The sequence below is a fragment of the Cryptotermes secundus genome, unplaced genomic scaffold (genome assembly GCF_002891405.2).
Source record: "Cryptotermes secundus unplaced genomic scaffold, Csec_1.0 scaffold43, whole genome shotgun sequence".
In the NCBI taxonomy this organism is placed as follows: Eukaryota; Metazoa; Arthropoda; class Insecta; order Blattodea; family Kalotermitidae; genus Cryptotermes; species Cryptotermes secundus.
This window is the reverse complement of record NW_019723298.1, coordinates 1,521,566-1,538,938: the sequence shown is the minus strand read 5'-3', so window position 1 is coordinate 1,538,938 and position 17,373 is coordinate 1,521,566. Positions and strand designations below refer to the sequence as shown.

General features: G+C 35.9%; 1 protein-coding gene across 4 annotated transcripts in view; it reads right to left on the bottom strand.

Moving 5' to 3' along the window:
- Positions 1–365: 365 nt before the first annotated feature.
- The window catches only part of LOC111861630 (fasciclin-1), a 250,333-nt gene continuing 233,325 nt past the window's right edge, over positions 366–17,373 (bottom strand). For all 4 annotated transcript variants that reach the window (XM_023846347.2, XM_023846349.2, XM_023846348.2 and 1 more), the window contains 4 exons: positions 11,495–11,706; positions 10,398–10,560; positions 9,820–9,961; positions 366–5,952 (listed from right to left, as the gene is read on the bottom strand). In XM_023846347.2, the coding sequence (XP_023702115.1) occupies positions 5,741–5,952; positions 9,820–9,961; positions 10,398–10,560; positions 11,495–11,706 (729 nt within the window). In that variant the 3' untranslated portion in view covers positions 366–5,740. The remainder of the gene's footprint in view (positions 5,953–9,819; positions 9,962–10,397; positions 10,561–11,494; positions 11,707–17,373) is intronic.

The following is a 17,373-nucleotide window of genomic DNA, read 5'->3' as shown; positions in this document are numbered from 1 at the left end:
TCCTGCATAAAGTCAAAAACATCACCACTTGGGCCAACTTGCTCCGTGTGAAGATGGTGGTGGTTGCTGTTTTTGTTAAGAGCTTGTAATTTGGTACCTCCTATAATTCAAATAAAAGAGGACTCAATTATTGACCTTTTGGACATTATCCACTGGCAATTATTTTTTTACTTAAAAACATTTTAGAGGCTAGATCTGTGTCTGTCCTCGGGTAAAAGCGTACTCAGTCTACATGAGGATGGAGACAAGAGTCCAGTCTCTAAAGCGTTGTTTTCAAATAAACAGGATAATGTCCAAAAATTCAACACTCGTATTAACAACCTTTTAAATCTTATTAAAAGAGGGTTGACATAGAGAGATTTCAATTGGCCTGTGAAACACGTCACTTTATTTTGGTCCATAATGTTTATTTCATACACAACTAACATGAGTTCTTGTGAGGTGAAAACAAAGATATGAGTGGAGACTTTTAATGCCTGAGCGTGCATTTGTTATCAGATGTCCGGTTTTTTCAAAATTTTCAGTAAGTATTTATATAGCAGTAATAGTTTAGTAAACACAAATAATCAACATGACTGGCAGGAGCTCATGAACAGATAGGTAGCTGTGAGCACATGACATCACAAGCACACACATACTTGCAATTTTTACAGTCACAATAGCCGATCTCAATAGTGTAATTTCATTAGTTCTAACACCTTTTACCTCAGTAGTTCAAACATAGAAACAGTCAGCATTATCTGCAAGCAAGCATACAGTATACCTCCCTTCATACTGAATACTATTAGGATTGCTGTTTCTAAGCTACCAACTACAGGAAATTTATGTTATGTTAAGGTTAGGAAGAATGGTTTACAGTTACAATATTTTGAAAAATATTAATCCTTCAATTTTAATACAAGAGTGCAATATAATTTTATGTGGTCTGTGTACCCTGGGTTGTTATTTACTCAGTCAAGAGTAGTTTCTGATTATTGGTTCAAAATTTAACATCATAAATTTATTTAATTTTTTACACTGTACAGTTTAAGAGTTCAACAAAAATATAACAAATTTTGTAGCTCAAGAACAGGAATCTGGAAGGCATACACACTTACTTCAGATAATTCCCAGCAGAAACTCACTTACTGACTTTACATTACCTGCCTAATATACCTGTATTCTAGTCACAGAAGCTTGGTCCATCCACACTGGATGACAGCTAACTTATTTACTAAGAAACTCCCTCCTCTCCAAAATACAAAAAAGAAAGTACAATGGAATCAATGAATAAATGTATGAATGCACAGTACAGACTGTATGTGGAGGCTAGTGAGTTTGTACTGAATCACCCCCACATGTGAAGAGAAGGTATTATGCAGCCGCTCTCAATCTGAGTCACAAGGCCCAACATTTTACTGCTCGTCTTGTAAGTTACAAAATAAAAGAACAACCCCCTCCCCACACACACACACACACACACACACACACATACACACACACAAATCAAATTGCACCAAATATAAACATTCAGGCATGAGATGGAATTTTGGAAGAAATCAAAATACGTAAAATGAAAATTTATGATAAAGATCATAAACCAAAGTAAAAGAAAATACATAATCCATGAAATTTCTTAAACCACAGGTACTATTTACAAAGAATAATGTTATGTAGTTTTGGTGAATATAAAGTATTTTATTTAATGAAACTGGATTTTAGGCAAGAGAACAATAATTTCAGTTACATGTAACATGAAATAAAGTTCGAGATATGTTGGTGCTAACACCGTTCTCCCACTGTGAGAGTTGGACCATGCTCAGATGCAATGTCATATTTAAGATCATAGCATGACATGTAGCTACATCTCACCATGGCCCCACAAATAATTGATGTAGATGCCACAGGCAAGCTCTTGGCAAAGGTTTAAGCAATTTACATCTAAAAATACACTTTAATTTAAATCATCTGCACTGCACTAATCACATCTGAGTGCCATCCTTCAGGATGGACCACTGAGTGTTCATGCCCCCATGAGATTCGGCAGTGTGTTCATTTTGGATTTCATCAAGGTTAGCTCACAAAAGGCAGAAACTAAGAGCTATAGAATACATCCCCTGCTGCATTCAATTAAGTTCACGCTCCATTATTAGAATTGTATTTTTTTTTTCTTTTTTTAAAATTACTGTGAAATTTCAAACATTCTCTGCAATAGTTACTACAACTAATGCGATATATGTTACATTACAATGGATGGGGAGACAATGAGGAACAATTCCTTGTCTCAATATCAAAATCTGAAGCATTTCATTATAGTACCACTAATATTTATATAAAAATGAAACACTAAAACGTATACAGAACATTGACGATAGCCGATCACACACTGAAATATACTAACAATATAATAATCATAATATACACTGTCCGCTCATTCTCACATACATACAAATATTCCTATCACAAGCTAGTTTTACAGGCAATATTCCTGAAAAATCACGACCACAATGTATGGATGATAAAAACACATTTACTGCATTAAAAGTGTGAAATTTACATCATAGACAAAAATAATCAAAGCTCTCAATGACGAATAGGATCATTTCATAAAATACTTATGTTCCATTCTAAAGCCAAAATCACATGGAATGTTGTAAAAGCACACCTACTATTTTGTTTTGAAGAAAGAATGAAGCAATTCAACATCACCTACTTCAAAAATAAATCTCAATGCCATAGGCACTTTTCTACCAGAAATTGTATTGAACTCTTGTTATAACACACTCTCAGCTTTGTGATGCCAAGTTACAAAATAGGCTTCAGTCTGACAATTGCCAACTTTACTTTCTTGTTTTACGACCTTCAGCTACAATGTTATTCAACTTCATAGTTACTTTTTGCAGTAAACTGTAAAATTATGTAGCATTCTTACCCTAAGACACATGTTCTCATCCCTGCACTCTTCAGGGAGCTATAAAATAAAACTGTAGGTGTAGTTTTCTGACCCTGAAGTACACTCAGAGTAGAAGTCACATGTTATGAGACTATTTGGGGAAAAAAAAAAGTAAAAAAAAAAAAGCAGTAATTAAACCACCCATTAAGTTTCCAAATTAAAGTAATTATTTATAATAAATGCTTAATGATGAAATTGACATTTGTAATATTTTATAAAGGAGAAAGCCCATTTTGTAACTTCTATTCAGCACTGGAACAATTATGATAGATGCAAAGCACAACTGAAATTTCTACTGGCATCAGAGTTGCATGAACCTGCTCCAAACACTGAAATGCTTCAAATTTTGTTTAACAGCAGAACAATGTGTGGACAGAGGGTGGACACCATTTAAATGTGGTAATTATGGAAACTTCGGTATAGATATTTAATGGTAATCTTATTTCTTTTTCATTAAAATAAATATCTGGCAAGGCTATCCACTTTTAAAATTAGTTTCATATAATATATATCTTTATGTAACCTGTACTTAGCTTATATATAATATACCATATAATATTTAAAAACTTACAGCCTTAGTGGCATCGGCTGCTACAACTGAAGGGACATAAAAAGAACTTGCTCTCAACAAAGATGATGCAGATATGTAGCTCAAGAAAGTAAAACATCAGATTCAGTAAGTTTAGAATAAGAATCTCTCCTTCTAGAACAGATTTGTTAAACAGACAATGACCATGCTACAGTTGAAGTTTTTTCTTTTCTACTCTGATGTGGTTATGTTATTAATGTCTGTTGTTTGGTAATTCATACTGTTCTGTTCTGTCTTCTAGCAACATCAGAAAATATGTTAACAACATGAATGCATGACTGCAAACCCATGACATCACTTAGCTGTATTAGCATATTTCTCTGCGCTGCATTACACCTACACATGAAGAATGATATACATCTAAAAATTGTAGGGTACTATAACGAAAAATCTGTCACCACTGTCATACAGAAGTATACCTTACATTCATGTAAGATAATGGAGGTACATTTACTATGCCACTCTAATTATTGACTAACAGTGGTTACTTCACCCTGATCTATGATGTATAAAATCCTCGTTTCAAATGGTATGAGAATTTCAATGAAATCACAAAAGTTTACTGCTGTTATACATCTGTGAAATACTCAAACCGTCTGCAACTTCTTCCAGTTTTACATATAATCTCTTCAAAGTTGCGCAAAATCTTACATCAACAGCTTGATAACTTTAGAACACTTCATGCAGTTTATATGTTAAAATCAACATGCCAAATGAACTTTCCTTAAAATTAAATGCTTCACTCTTTCAGCCAATATAAATTATAGCAATACTTCCTATTCTGAAACATCTGTGATGGGTCCAGACAAGAAGGAAATGCATATTTTTTGTATGACATATTGTTATTATTATTATCATATTCATGGAAAACTATTTCAAAAATAAAACTGAATTAATTTTCTCACAAAAAAAATGAAATGTTTGTACCCTTCTGACACTAATCTGTGTCACACTATGCAACATGATATTCGTATCAAGTTGTTGTTATCACTTGATATATATGACAAAAACAATATTCACAGAGGAATTCCAACTGCTAATTAAATATTATATAATGTCATGACAACACACAGAAATATTGTGATTAGACTTAGCCATATCTTGGCAGTTATAAATTAATGACCATTTGAATATTGTCACCTATTTCTCTGTGCCTCAGTTCTTCTTTCAATCAGATAATGAACATGTTCTTCCTTTTCCATTGTTTTAGAGAAACTGGAAAGAGGAGAGACATACCATTGCTGCAATATAGTAGTGTTGACTAGTGGTACCAACTCAGACACAGCAACAATTAACTTCTTGTGGTTGTAGGAAAAGTAATTTTAAACTCTAGCCTGGTAAGTAGATACACTTATTTAAACCCCTTTCTGCAAAGACTAATATAAATTGCTACCCTGTAACTCTACAGATGTGCCATGACGTAACAGAACATGACAGTAACTTTCCTCGTTGACAGTGCAGCAAAATATTCTTCTTGCTTTCATTGCTCAGATATCAAAACAGTTATGCCTGATGCACTACCATGCAACAAAAGGCTTTAACTCAGACTATCTCAAAAATACATTTCTTTGAGCCAGAGCTAAACTTCACTAACTCATTAGGGTACATAATGTCCAGCTGAAGTGAGTGGGAAACATGAATTTATTTATCACTTACAGGAAAACAGCAATGGACAGTCAAACTTTCTTTGTTCAAGAACAGAAAGAGAAATAACAAAAGCTACCATATTAGATTGAAAAATAATAAACTGAACTACATTAAGCTAAAATGTTTCTGGTTCTGGCATATCACCACAAGTTTATGGATTTCAAGTGTAATTTCACAATAGTTTTAATTTTTTGTTCCAAACATTCCTAACAGAAACAATTTCCTTATATTCAGGCATTTTTTACAAGGACAAATTTCTGATTCCCTGTACCTGCTACAAAGTGTGTCCCTCCTTTCTGCCCCTGCTTCAAAGAGAAAATAATAGAATAGTTTTACTAGCTTTATCATATTTTTAAGCTTTCAGAAATATTTTAATTACTTTAAGTATAATACTGAAATTTGACAATATTTCATAGGGTGAAGTCGGTTTAATTCCATAATTTCTAGCTGGACAATAACCCTGACTAGTGCTGATCATTCTTACCACATCCTGGTGTAAAATCTCTACCAGGCCTAGAAGATGTTCTACTAAACAGGCTTACAATTAAACCAATTCATCTAGGAGGTGGCCACTAGAGGAGCAGCCACTTCACAGAGAAAAGCATGGCCACAGACAGCATGATGGTCACGTGTGGGGACATAAGTGGAACTGGTGGGTTTCCTGACACCCGTACATCACTTTCTTTGAGGAATACTGAATCAATGACATGAATAATTCCATTGGTGCATTCCACATCTGGCCGGTACACATGGATCCACTCTCCTTGCCACTCCACATAGTAACCTGAAAGATAAATAAATCTGCATGTATCAGAGGAATTTCTACAGTGCACAGTCATGAGACTGAACTACTTCAGTGACCACCAATTGCTGATTTTTCTTGATGTAGTGAAATCTTCTTGATCATTGAATTTGATTGGTTAATGGCCCATAGCTCATAATCATATTAAAATAGGAATAGTAAATAGTTTTCAAGGTATTGAGAGTCTCAATATTTAAGGGATTTTATTATATTTTCAACTTCTTTGGAGGATAAAAATTTAGATTAATATTTGGGAAAAGAGTCTTGAAAGACTTCAGTAAATAATGAAGAGTAGTAGTATTATCTAACTTATGAGAGCTAGGTTCATTATATTTGATGTTAATATTTTTAGCTATGGATAAGAAACGTTTATTAAATTCATTTGCTGTCTCTTAATGATTACTAATTGGAGTCCCCTCAATATTTAAGTGATATCCTTATCAGTATTTCCAGTTTTATTGGATTATAATTTAACTATGTCCCAAATAGTTTTCTTTTTGTTCAGGGATTTATTAATTTTGTCTGCATAATTAAGTTTCTTTGCTTCCTTGACAACGGCAGATTAAATTTTGGAAAACTTTTCATAATAATTCATGAGATCTACATTATTACTATTCCTACACGCTATGAAGAGTTCTCTTTTACATTTGCAAGAAGTTAAAATTCCTAAGGTAATCCAGTTATTATTTTTTTTTTTGTGATGGGGACTATCTTTAGAGGAAAACTAGAATAACAGATTTTCAAATAGGAGTCTAGAAAAGAGTTAAACATTTATTAACGTTATCTGTAGAGGAAACAGTATCCCAAGTTTTGTAGCTTAATTTAAGAAAAAAATCATTTATTGTATGTTCATTAATCTTTCTAATCGACATACGTTTTTTGACAGGTGGTCTTAAACTAAAAGAATAAAATGTTATAATTTGAGCATCATGGTCTCACAGCGCATTAGTTATTGCAGTTATAGAATAATTCCCAGCCTTGGTAGTGTCAATAAAGATATTGTCTATAGCTGTAGCAGAATTATGTTGAGTGCAGGTAGGGAAGTTGACTACACTTTATACAACCTCTTTATTAACCGTCACAACACAACAAATATCAAGGTCAGTGCCCAGCTACGGCTCTGCTACATGTTTCGGCTATCAATAGCCATTATCAGGCAAATACATGGTTAAACATATATACACCACTGAACTGCAGTACTATTAATCATATAAAACACTTGACATAAAAAATACAGTGAATCAGATTATATAAAACAAAAGTTATAGTATAAAACAAGAATAAAATTTTAATTTATATTTTATAACATCGAATCAGTCGTTGGTTTTGTAATTTCGTACATTCCCATGGACAAATTAGAATATTCTATATTTTTTCTCTTTTTGTATATAAGATTGTATAGGAGGCTGTAGATGTAGTAAATGTTAATTGTTTAGTCAGTGCCTCATCTTACAAAGTATTGTCCGTATTGTAGGGAATGTAAACAACGACTGATTTGGTGATGTAAGATTAAAGTACGTAGGCGAGTCAAATGAAAACCTTAAATATTTTTTTAGTATTATTTATTGTGCACAAGTGGTACAAAGCTGTATCACTTTTCAACATAATCTCCCCCACGCTCAATGCAAGTCCTCCAGCGCTTACAAAGTGCATGAATTCCTTTAGAAAAAAAAAATATTTTGGTAGTCCGCACAACCACTCTTGTACTGCGTGGCGTACCTCTTCACCAGAATGGAACGTCTTTCCTCCCATTGTTTCTTTGAGTGGTCCAAACATGGAAATCACTTGGGGCAAAGTCTGGTGAGTATGCCGGATGAGGAAGACAATCAAAATGCAGGTCATTGATTGTTGCAACTGTTGTAGGGGCAGTATGGGGCCTTGCATTGTCATGTTGCAAAAGGATACCTGTGGACAGCAATCCACGTCGCTTTGATTTGATTGCAGGCAGAAGATGATTTTTAGGAGCTCTGAGTATGAGGCAGTGGTGACAGTGGTCCCTCTAGGCGTGTAGTGCTCCAAGATGACGCCTTTTTCGTCCCAAAAGAGAGTCAGCATAACTTTCCCTGCTGATGGTTGTGTTCAAAACTTCTTCGGTTTTGGAGATGAGAAATGGCACCATTCCTTGCTCGCTCTCTTCGTTTCCGGTTGGTGGAAGTTAACCCAAGTTTCATCCCCAGTAACGATTCTTACAAGGAAGTCATCACCTTCTCGTTCAAAGCGCCGCAAAAGTTCTTCACAAGCTGCGCAAGCAGCTTTTCATGATGTTGAATTTTGAGGGGCTTGGACAGGAGGAGCCGCGAACACTCTGATTTTAAGAGTCGCTCAGAACAGTCGCGTGGTAGGAAGGAGATGCAATGGAGTCAGACGTCTTCCTCTTTTGTTAGCGTGAGTACTTGTCCATGTTCGGATCACTGATGATTGTCAATATATGATTCTGGTTCAATGATTTTGGTTGGTTAATGTGTTCTTAGGATAAAATTATTTGAATTATTTTAGCATATTATGGACAGTTAAATGTAGGAATTAAAAACTAGGGGTTTAATCGTAGGTTTTGTGTGTATTTACAGGTTGTTTGTTGTAATGGTGTTTATTTCATTATATATTACTTTAATGTTGTTGGTGACTACTCGATTTATTTGTGGATACCCCGAGTGCAAGCATGTTTTCCACTTCACAGGTTAAGAGTTATCTACGAACGTCCGATAGGGGGTGATTACAGTCACTGACCCTTATCAGGGCACAACAGATTGGTGGCTGCGGTAAGATTTATAAGAGAAATTTTTGTGTCGCAATCGTTGTGGCACAACATTCCACTCATTTGATTGTCGCTTCAAGTGTGGTTCATATGAGCGAGCCCAAGTTTCATCTAGAGTGACGATCCTTCCAAGTAAGTCGTCACCTTCCCTCTGGTACTGGTCCAGTAATTCCAGTGCAATTGCATAACGTTGCCATTGTTGCACCTCGGACATTGTATGGGGGTACCCAACGTGCTGCAATTTTGCGGTATCCAAGAATATTGTGCAGAATGTTGAGCATGGTTTTGTGACATACGCCTACTTCAGCAGCTAACTCCTGCGTAGCCCATCGACGATCAACACCCAGCAAAGAAGCAAGTAGCTGAATTGTGTGGTTGTCAACGTGGGATCGTCCTGAATGCATTCCTCCCTTCACGGAACAATTTAACCCATTGTGCCACTGTGCAATATGGCAGATCAGCATCACCACATGCTTCTCGCAGTCCCTGATAACAGTTTTGTGCACTATGACCTCGTGTAACTTCAATTTTTATCCAGGAGCGTTGTTCTTGTTTCGTAAACATGTTGTTAGGGTGCTTGAACTGGGCTCCTGCACTTCAAGACGATGCACAATGCAACTCAATGAAACACAACCAGAGCCACTCACTGCGCTACTTCAACTGAACTTCTGCTATCAGCTACAGACAGCACTAGTGCCACCTGACACACATCTTTCATGTTACAACAGTGTTGCCACTACTCTTTATCCAACCCTTGTATGATACTAAACTATGAACTGTTATAGGCTATCACAGTGAAAAACATGGTCTGCTATATAAAACACCTTTTCTCAGCTTGCTTCTCAAAATATCTCCTAATTCTCATCACAAACTGAAAAAGCCATTTTTGGATATCCCTACTATTTAATACAAAGTAACTAGATTAATTAATGAATGCTGAAAGACATAACATAACTTCAATCTTCTCCGTAGCCAAGCACAAGTAACTTCAGCCATATCATGATAAAAAAATATAAATATGTAACAGCAATTAGTATTTACATGATAACATAAACATAAATATAATTCTTGGTCAAAGATTGCATTCAACTTACTTTTATCGGATTCCTTGACCCGAAGTTTGAGGTGGTCTCGTACAGTTGGAAGGACAACTGTGTCATTGGCAAGGTGCTTCAGGTCAGCCATTGTATATGCTCGATCTGCCACCACTAGATGTCTCTCAAGGATCTGTCGTACCTGGAAACCAGTATTAGGTGACAGTCATCTCTCCATATTTGCAAATCTGCTGTCAGGTTCATGGTCAGGCTCCTAACAGTGCATTATCACATATATACGAGTATTTCCACAATTTCACACTGTGCATCTTTGCAACCTTTTCGCAGCTGCTCAGCATGTTACCCATATGCACTGTGTCACAGTCCAACACAGTCCATGCCTGGCTCTTTTAACTGCAACATCTCGCAAAATGTAAGCAATATCAGCAATGTAAGGGGAAGTATAAATGCCATGAGGAGAGTGCACACCTACATTGCATTATGTTACGTTACATTATATCATATTGCATTGCATTCCCTGTATCTAAAGTTAGTCAAAATGACTGTACGATGTGGAACATGTCATATAAATATAAAACCATCTGTACAGTACAACTAAAACACAACATTCAACTTACATGGTAGCCATAATCCTTCATGAACAGCTTCTTGTGTGCAGAAGGGAAATGTATTTCAGCTTTTTGCCAGGCATGATTTCTAGGTACAAAATATGTAAACCTTTTTGTCTTGTCACCCAGCTCGTCATTGAAGTTTCCCTGCTGACCAAGATGGTATGTGTTGCTGCAATAGATAAAAGTAATATACCAGTTTTATTGGTCGTTGTCAGAATATGTTTGGCTATTCATTTCAAAATCCCTTTACTGAAAACAAGAGATGTAACGTACTAATATGAAGTTATACCCATTTTTCCTTTTTCTGTGTCTATGGTTTATTGTATGCACAATGCGATCATTATTTCACTCTATACTGCATCAAATGACAGCGTGATAAGTGTGAAATTAATTGGAAAGAGAACTTTAGGTTCCCACAGTGATGATTAAGAAGAGGTCTATCTTCTGAAATACGAAGCCATGCAGTCAGTTGAAAGTCAACTTACAACTGGAAGCAACATTTTCTTACTGTCTGAGTTTTAAGAGTTCTTAACTATGTTTTATAGTTTTCATTTGAGTAATTCTTGCTTGTGTACAAAAAATAAAGAGAGAATATTACTGGACTGCATTCACTTTAAATGCCAAAAATACAAGAACTGAGTAATGTGGTGGGGTAGGAACAGGTTTCTGCAGTGAGAACATGGGTTGGCGCTTTCTCCTCTCTTCCCCGTAGCCAGCTGTCTGCATCATCAGCATTAACACTTCTTCTCGGTTGCTTAAAAGTTAATATAGTCAAGTTATACTAATGAGCATATTAAGCTGGAAGGGAATATTATAATATTAACAAGATTGAAGAGAAAGAATGTAATTCACTACAAGTCCTTGATTATGTTTAATTCTGTTCCAAAGTTACAATTCTTAATATAGGAACTGAAAAATACAGTTCCAGTGTACTTGGATTGTGTAGTTTCATTTATATAATTTGACAACTTCTCATTTGTTCCTGCCTTGGTGCTTCCTGCTATGACACACAAGCATTTACTTCATTAAAACTGTGGAAACACAAAACACTCTACAATGATTCTAATATACAGTAAATGAGGCACTTTTCAGAGACTACTTACTTTAACATGGGGTCAGACTGAAGCTTCTCCTTTACATTTGTGTATGGAACTCCCAGAACACGGTCTATGATGTGGACAAATCCATTGGTAGCTGCAATGTTTGGCTCTATCACTGTAGCATTGACCCCACCACCCTCAACAGTCAATGTGACATTGTGGCCATTCCTGATCACATTGAAGTACAGCTTCTTGCGCTCAGCAGCTGTTTGTACCTGGAAAAGTTAGAGTCAGTGACACAACTCAGCTCACGGGACCAGGCACAGCACTCAGCATGCATAATGTTATGACACAAAAATTATGGTGGACATTATCCATTATCTGAGGTATACCTCAAATACATGATGCAGAGAAACTGGCTCTACTCCCATCAATGTTTCTTGTTTCTGAGATTTGTTACAATCATCAGAATAAAAGCCAAAACATTTTGCATATTAAATATGCATGCTAGTTAGAAAACAAGTTGAATATTCAAAGGGTCCTGGCTTGGGCCACGCCATAGCTCAAGCGGTTAGTCGCTGGCTTCCCACCGCAGCAGCCAGAGTTTGATCCTGGGTCTGGTCAAGTGGGATTTGTGGTGGACAAAGCGGTTCTAGGTTTTCTCTGAGTACTTCGGTTTCCCCTGCCAATCTTCATTCCACCAACTGCTCCACAATCACCCTCACCTATCATCTGGGGCTACTACAATAGGCCAGAAGTGGCTGCAGTACAAGGGACTTAGTCCCACCCCACTAGTAATAAAAAAAGGGTCCTGGCTTTAATATTAATCACTGTCATTAAGATCAAATCTAAAAACAATGATTGGAGTGAAGTAAAGTATCAAAATACCATGAGTCTCAAAGGAGAATATCCAATATAACCATGGTGTAATTACTCAACAACTGTCATAACAGATCAGGGAAACATGCAATATAATATCAACCATCTCATCAGGTAATTTTCAGCAGTTACAAAATTACAAGACAGCAATGAATTAATTAAAAATGAATTATGGGGTATGTATAACACTAACAACAGTAACAGACCATGCCCTATTCTCAATCAAACAGAAACTTACGTGGGCATATGCTTGTGTATGCCTAACTATATATGCAAATGAAAACATATTTTCTTTTCTTTCCTAATTTTTTTTTAAATCATCTCCACTGTAAGTGTGGTCAACTGACTGACTTGTGACTTCTGGTCCCCTTTGACTTGGATATTTCAGATATGGATTCATGCATACAGTCTTTAGTGTGTTGTGTGTTATGCCTCTACGAAGGTCTCTGACCAGCCAAGCCTCTGCCCTATTGGTCCAACCTTTTCTATGGGAAGACACATGGGTGTGATTCCCATTTCATTCCTCATGATAGGATGACAGTGAAGAGGATAACAAGGGCCAGGAGAGATCTACAGCTGAACACAGGATATGAGCCATGATGGGGACCTAGTATTCCACACATATGCAAGATTCACCTGTGTCAGAAAGGTAAATATGTGTACTAGATCCAGCTGTCCTGAACTCCAAGATCTTCTGCACAGAAGGTCAGTGCCTAAACCTAGACCTCCTTATTCCCACTTTTTCTATTATTTTGCCACCATAATTCACACTGTATAGATTATGTTTCACTTTGCAGTATACACAGGTTTTAGTAACACTCAACTTAAATAAAGAAATGGCAAGAATTTATTACAAAAAAAAAACTTAGAGAAGGTAAAAATGGTAAACTTGTCTCTGTACTTAATTAATTAAGTACTATGCCATAAACACATATGGGGTAGTGAAAGTATAGCCCCTGACTTTGGCACTAGACGGGAGTGAGAAGTCAGCTTCGTGCCTCTGCTGCTTTAGCCCCAGGGAAGGAGCCCCTGGTACCCGCTGGATATCAGGCCTGGCCCCCACAGCTTGCCTGAGCACTTTGGAGAACAGAAAAATCCTGCACTGTCAGGAATCGAACCCAGAACGTCCAGGCCGTAGCCTGTCACTAAACCAACTGAGCTATCCAAGCTCCACAAAAGTTAGTATGCCCATGAATTCTAAGCTGGCACCTCTGAATTCTAGACTTCCATATGTGTTGAGCAGAGGAGAGTCAAGCTATAAGGAGCTATCAATAACTTGTGTGATTTTCATAGCAGTAAATTATTCACCAATAAAATTATTACTTCTGCTACATTTAGGCATATTATTAATATAAATGTCAGCCCTTGATAATCCTTCTCAACCATTCCTTCCTTACAACCATCAAAGCATCAGTCATTTACATGGGATATATCTCATTCTAACAATCAGCCAATGATGATGAAAAATCATAAATAATTATCAAATTCTTGTAACTGTATTTTATTTGTGCAGTGAGATCCTTCCACATTTGCATATAAGTAACATCCTTCAATACCGAGTTTTCTGGAAGTATAAGATGGAGAATGTACAGTAACCCTGATTTAATGAAGAGATATTCAACTCACATAATGCTTTATCTAACTGCAGCTCACTATTTTAGAAGGTGTAGGTATAACAAATGACAGTAACTACATCATCATCATCTCCTAATTCATCAAACAAATTTCATACAATGCGTTTTCAACACAATTTAAAAAAGGCAGTCATTACTTCTAAATGCTTTAAAATGAAAGTACTATCACTAACAGGATTTGTATGTACAAACATGCAACACTGTTCAATACAAAATAAGTATAATTAACATGAGAATTAAAAAGATAGAAAATTTTAAAGTTTTTAAAAATAAATTAAAAAGTTATTTATTACAAAACTGTTTTTATTCTCTGCAGGAATTTTTTAGTAACAATGATGAATGGTAGTGGCTCGGGGTGGTTCTTATATGGTTGGATGTATATACACGTAGATGGTATATGTTGCTCTATATTGGATTGTGTGTGTGAGGGGGGGGGGCTGTCATCTGCGATTGTTAGCTTCAGCGGGGGCATGATCCTAAGATGATTGTACTGTTCTTAGTCTTTTGTATCATTTTGTACATTCTTAAGAGTTGTAGTGTTTTAGATGGTTTAAACTCACTTGTCCAACTGTGCTTATGTAACAGTTCATGGATGTAAATAAATTATGAATTAACACGATTTTCATTGTTAGACACATTACTAAATGGAAAAGAACCTTCAATGGCAATGCATATTATCTGCATGTATACTTTTGTATTTATATGTCTATCAGCATGTTTCTCATAGAAAAAATGATCTGGCTGTCATAAGACATAGAATGAATATTACACCTTTGGAGCCACTCTACATCACATATTTTGAATTCCCCATCTTGAACAATAACAATAAGGTGGACATGAAGACTTTTAAAGTGAGAGCAATACGATGGGGTACCCAAAAGAAACCAAACTATTTTTTTTGTGGGCAGAGCTTTTGTAGTACCGCGTTTTGCTGCTATGAGCGCATAGAGCTAACATTCCTAAGTCAATAAGCCTACTACCGTTGCTTCAGAAGGTAAGGACTAGTTTCGGCAGAGTTTATAGTGACAACTGTTTTTGCAATGGCTGATTTTCGTGAACAGCGTGCGGCGGTGAAATTCNTTGGAAGTTTTGAAAAGATTGCGCAACAGTTTGCGGCGGAAGCGGCTAGATTTGTGGCAGTCGGGTGACTGGTTTTTCCATCATGACAATGTCCCTGCTCACACAGCCCTGTCTGTACGACAATTCTTGACCAAAAATGGTATGACCCCCGTTCCTCACCCAACCTTGCCCCGTGCGACTTTTTTTTTGTTTTCTCGAATGAAAAGAGACATGGAAGGAAAAAATGACAGAGGTGCTGTCAAGCATCTCAAAAGATGAATTTAGACAATGTTTTGAAAAATGGAATAAAAAACTAGACAAGTGTGTTAGTGTAAGTGGAGAGTACTTTGAAGGGGATTGAAGGTTTGTGTTTAAAATTTGAATAAATAAGTTTAAAAAAAAATAAGTTTGGTTTCTTTTGGGTACCCCCTCGTACTAAAGCCATTCAATGTAGGATAGAGCTCTGATAAGTGCAAAATATGTATTAAGATAATTTTTACTGAAACCTGCAAAATATGCGTCCATTTTCTGTTTTCATGGTAACTAAGAAATCAATTTAATTATAATAAAGGGAAACCAAATGTATTGTAATATATTGTATTTATTACACATTCCAGCACATCCATACAAGGCCGAAGCCATTGGATTAAGAACCTGTCACACCACATGCTTGCTAAATCAGAAAGTAGTCAACAGAACAATGCATATAAATCCACAACAATAAATGAGTATATGAAAGCCCTACACATCACTGCAACTACGTACATGGCCTACCACTTGTATATAAGATATAATACAAAATTAGAACATAGATGACAATAGATCAAATAATGGGTCATAGCTAAACAAGAAACTATCCCTAATTAAAATATTCATCTAAAGTGTAATAGGATTTAGTATGTAAAAAGGCACTTAAAGCTGCTCTAAATTGTTTAATATTATGGATTAACTCTTTTATATTTGAAGGAAGATGATTAAAAAGTTTAATACTAAAATAACAAGGTCCTCTTTGGTTAAGTTGTCAAATTTGTCTGAGGGCGATAAAGATCAAAATTACAACTAGTATTAAGGCCATGAATTTGTGATGTCGTGTGATATAAAGCCATATTATTCGCAAAAAAAATCAATAAAGAAAATATATATTGGGACTGCAATGCCAAAATTCCCCAATCCCTAAATGCATCTCTACAAGAGTCCCTAGATCTCAGCCCACTCATGGTTCCAGTTATTCTCTTTTGAATTCTGAAAATGTGCATATTATGAGAATTGCCCCAAAAAATAATTCCATAGGTCAAACGTGAATGGAAATGAGCGTAATATACCATCTTTAATGTCTCTGTGGGCATAATGGACTTGATCACCCTCATTGAGTAACAAGCCTTGCACAATTTAGGCATGAGCTTTCAATAGTTAATCCCCAAAAGTTCACATTTGTACTGCTTAAAATCACATTATTATGATAATTAACAGAAGTTACACTATTAGAACTTGGCTTTGTCCTAAATTGAACATGTTTAGTTTTGTTAAAATTTAGAGTTAATAAGTTTGAATTAAACCAGTCATTAAGATGAGCAAAGGAAATGTCAACATCATTTCTGTATTGTATATTATTATAACTACTAATAACTAAACTTGTATCATCTGCAAATAAAACTCATTTGACTGAGTTATTAAAAGTTTTTGGTAGATCATTTATATAAAAGAGAAAAAGAAGTGGACCAAGAATGGACCCCCGTGAGACACCATGCCTTACAATATCCCAACTAGAGGTACGAGCATAACTCAAGTCAGTGCTTGTTATTAGAACTCTCTGATATCTATCAGATAAATAGGATGTAATTAAACCTTCACACTCTCCCCCCCCCCTCTAACCCGTTTTCAAATTAGAAACCAGGTTTATCCTTATTGCAGGAATATAATAAAATTTAATAATAAAGGTTATTATTACAAGTCATCACAGTAGAAGTCAGGAGACTACAGTGCCGCCAAATGTAGTTGGGGGTGGGTAACTATTTGTTTCGCATGTTGGCAACACAAGGGGTATTGCTTCTCTCCAGGTATGATTTAATTCGAGATACTTCTCTGGTGCAAGGCCTCATATGTGTGGAGCTTCAATAGTTGAATATTTTCTTAGCTCTCAAAGATGGTTTGTGTTGTGCTTGGTTTATGAACACCTTCTGAAACTGGTGTAGGTGTTCAGAGATAGGGGCTAACTCTATCTATTGGACCCAAATGAGTAGGTTTTATCTGAGGACGGGGACAGAATCCAGTCTGCGAAATGTTGTGTTTTGAAAAAGAAACAGGACGGTTCTTAAAAAATAGACAAGACTATTGATAATGTCCAAAAACATAATACTTGTAGCAATATAC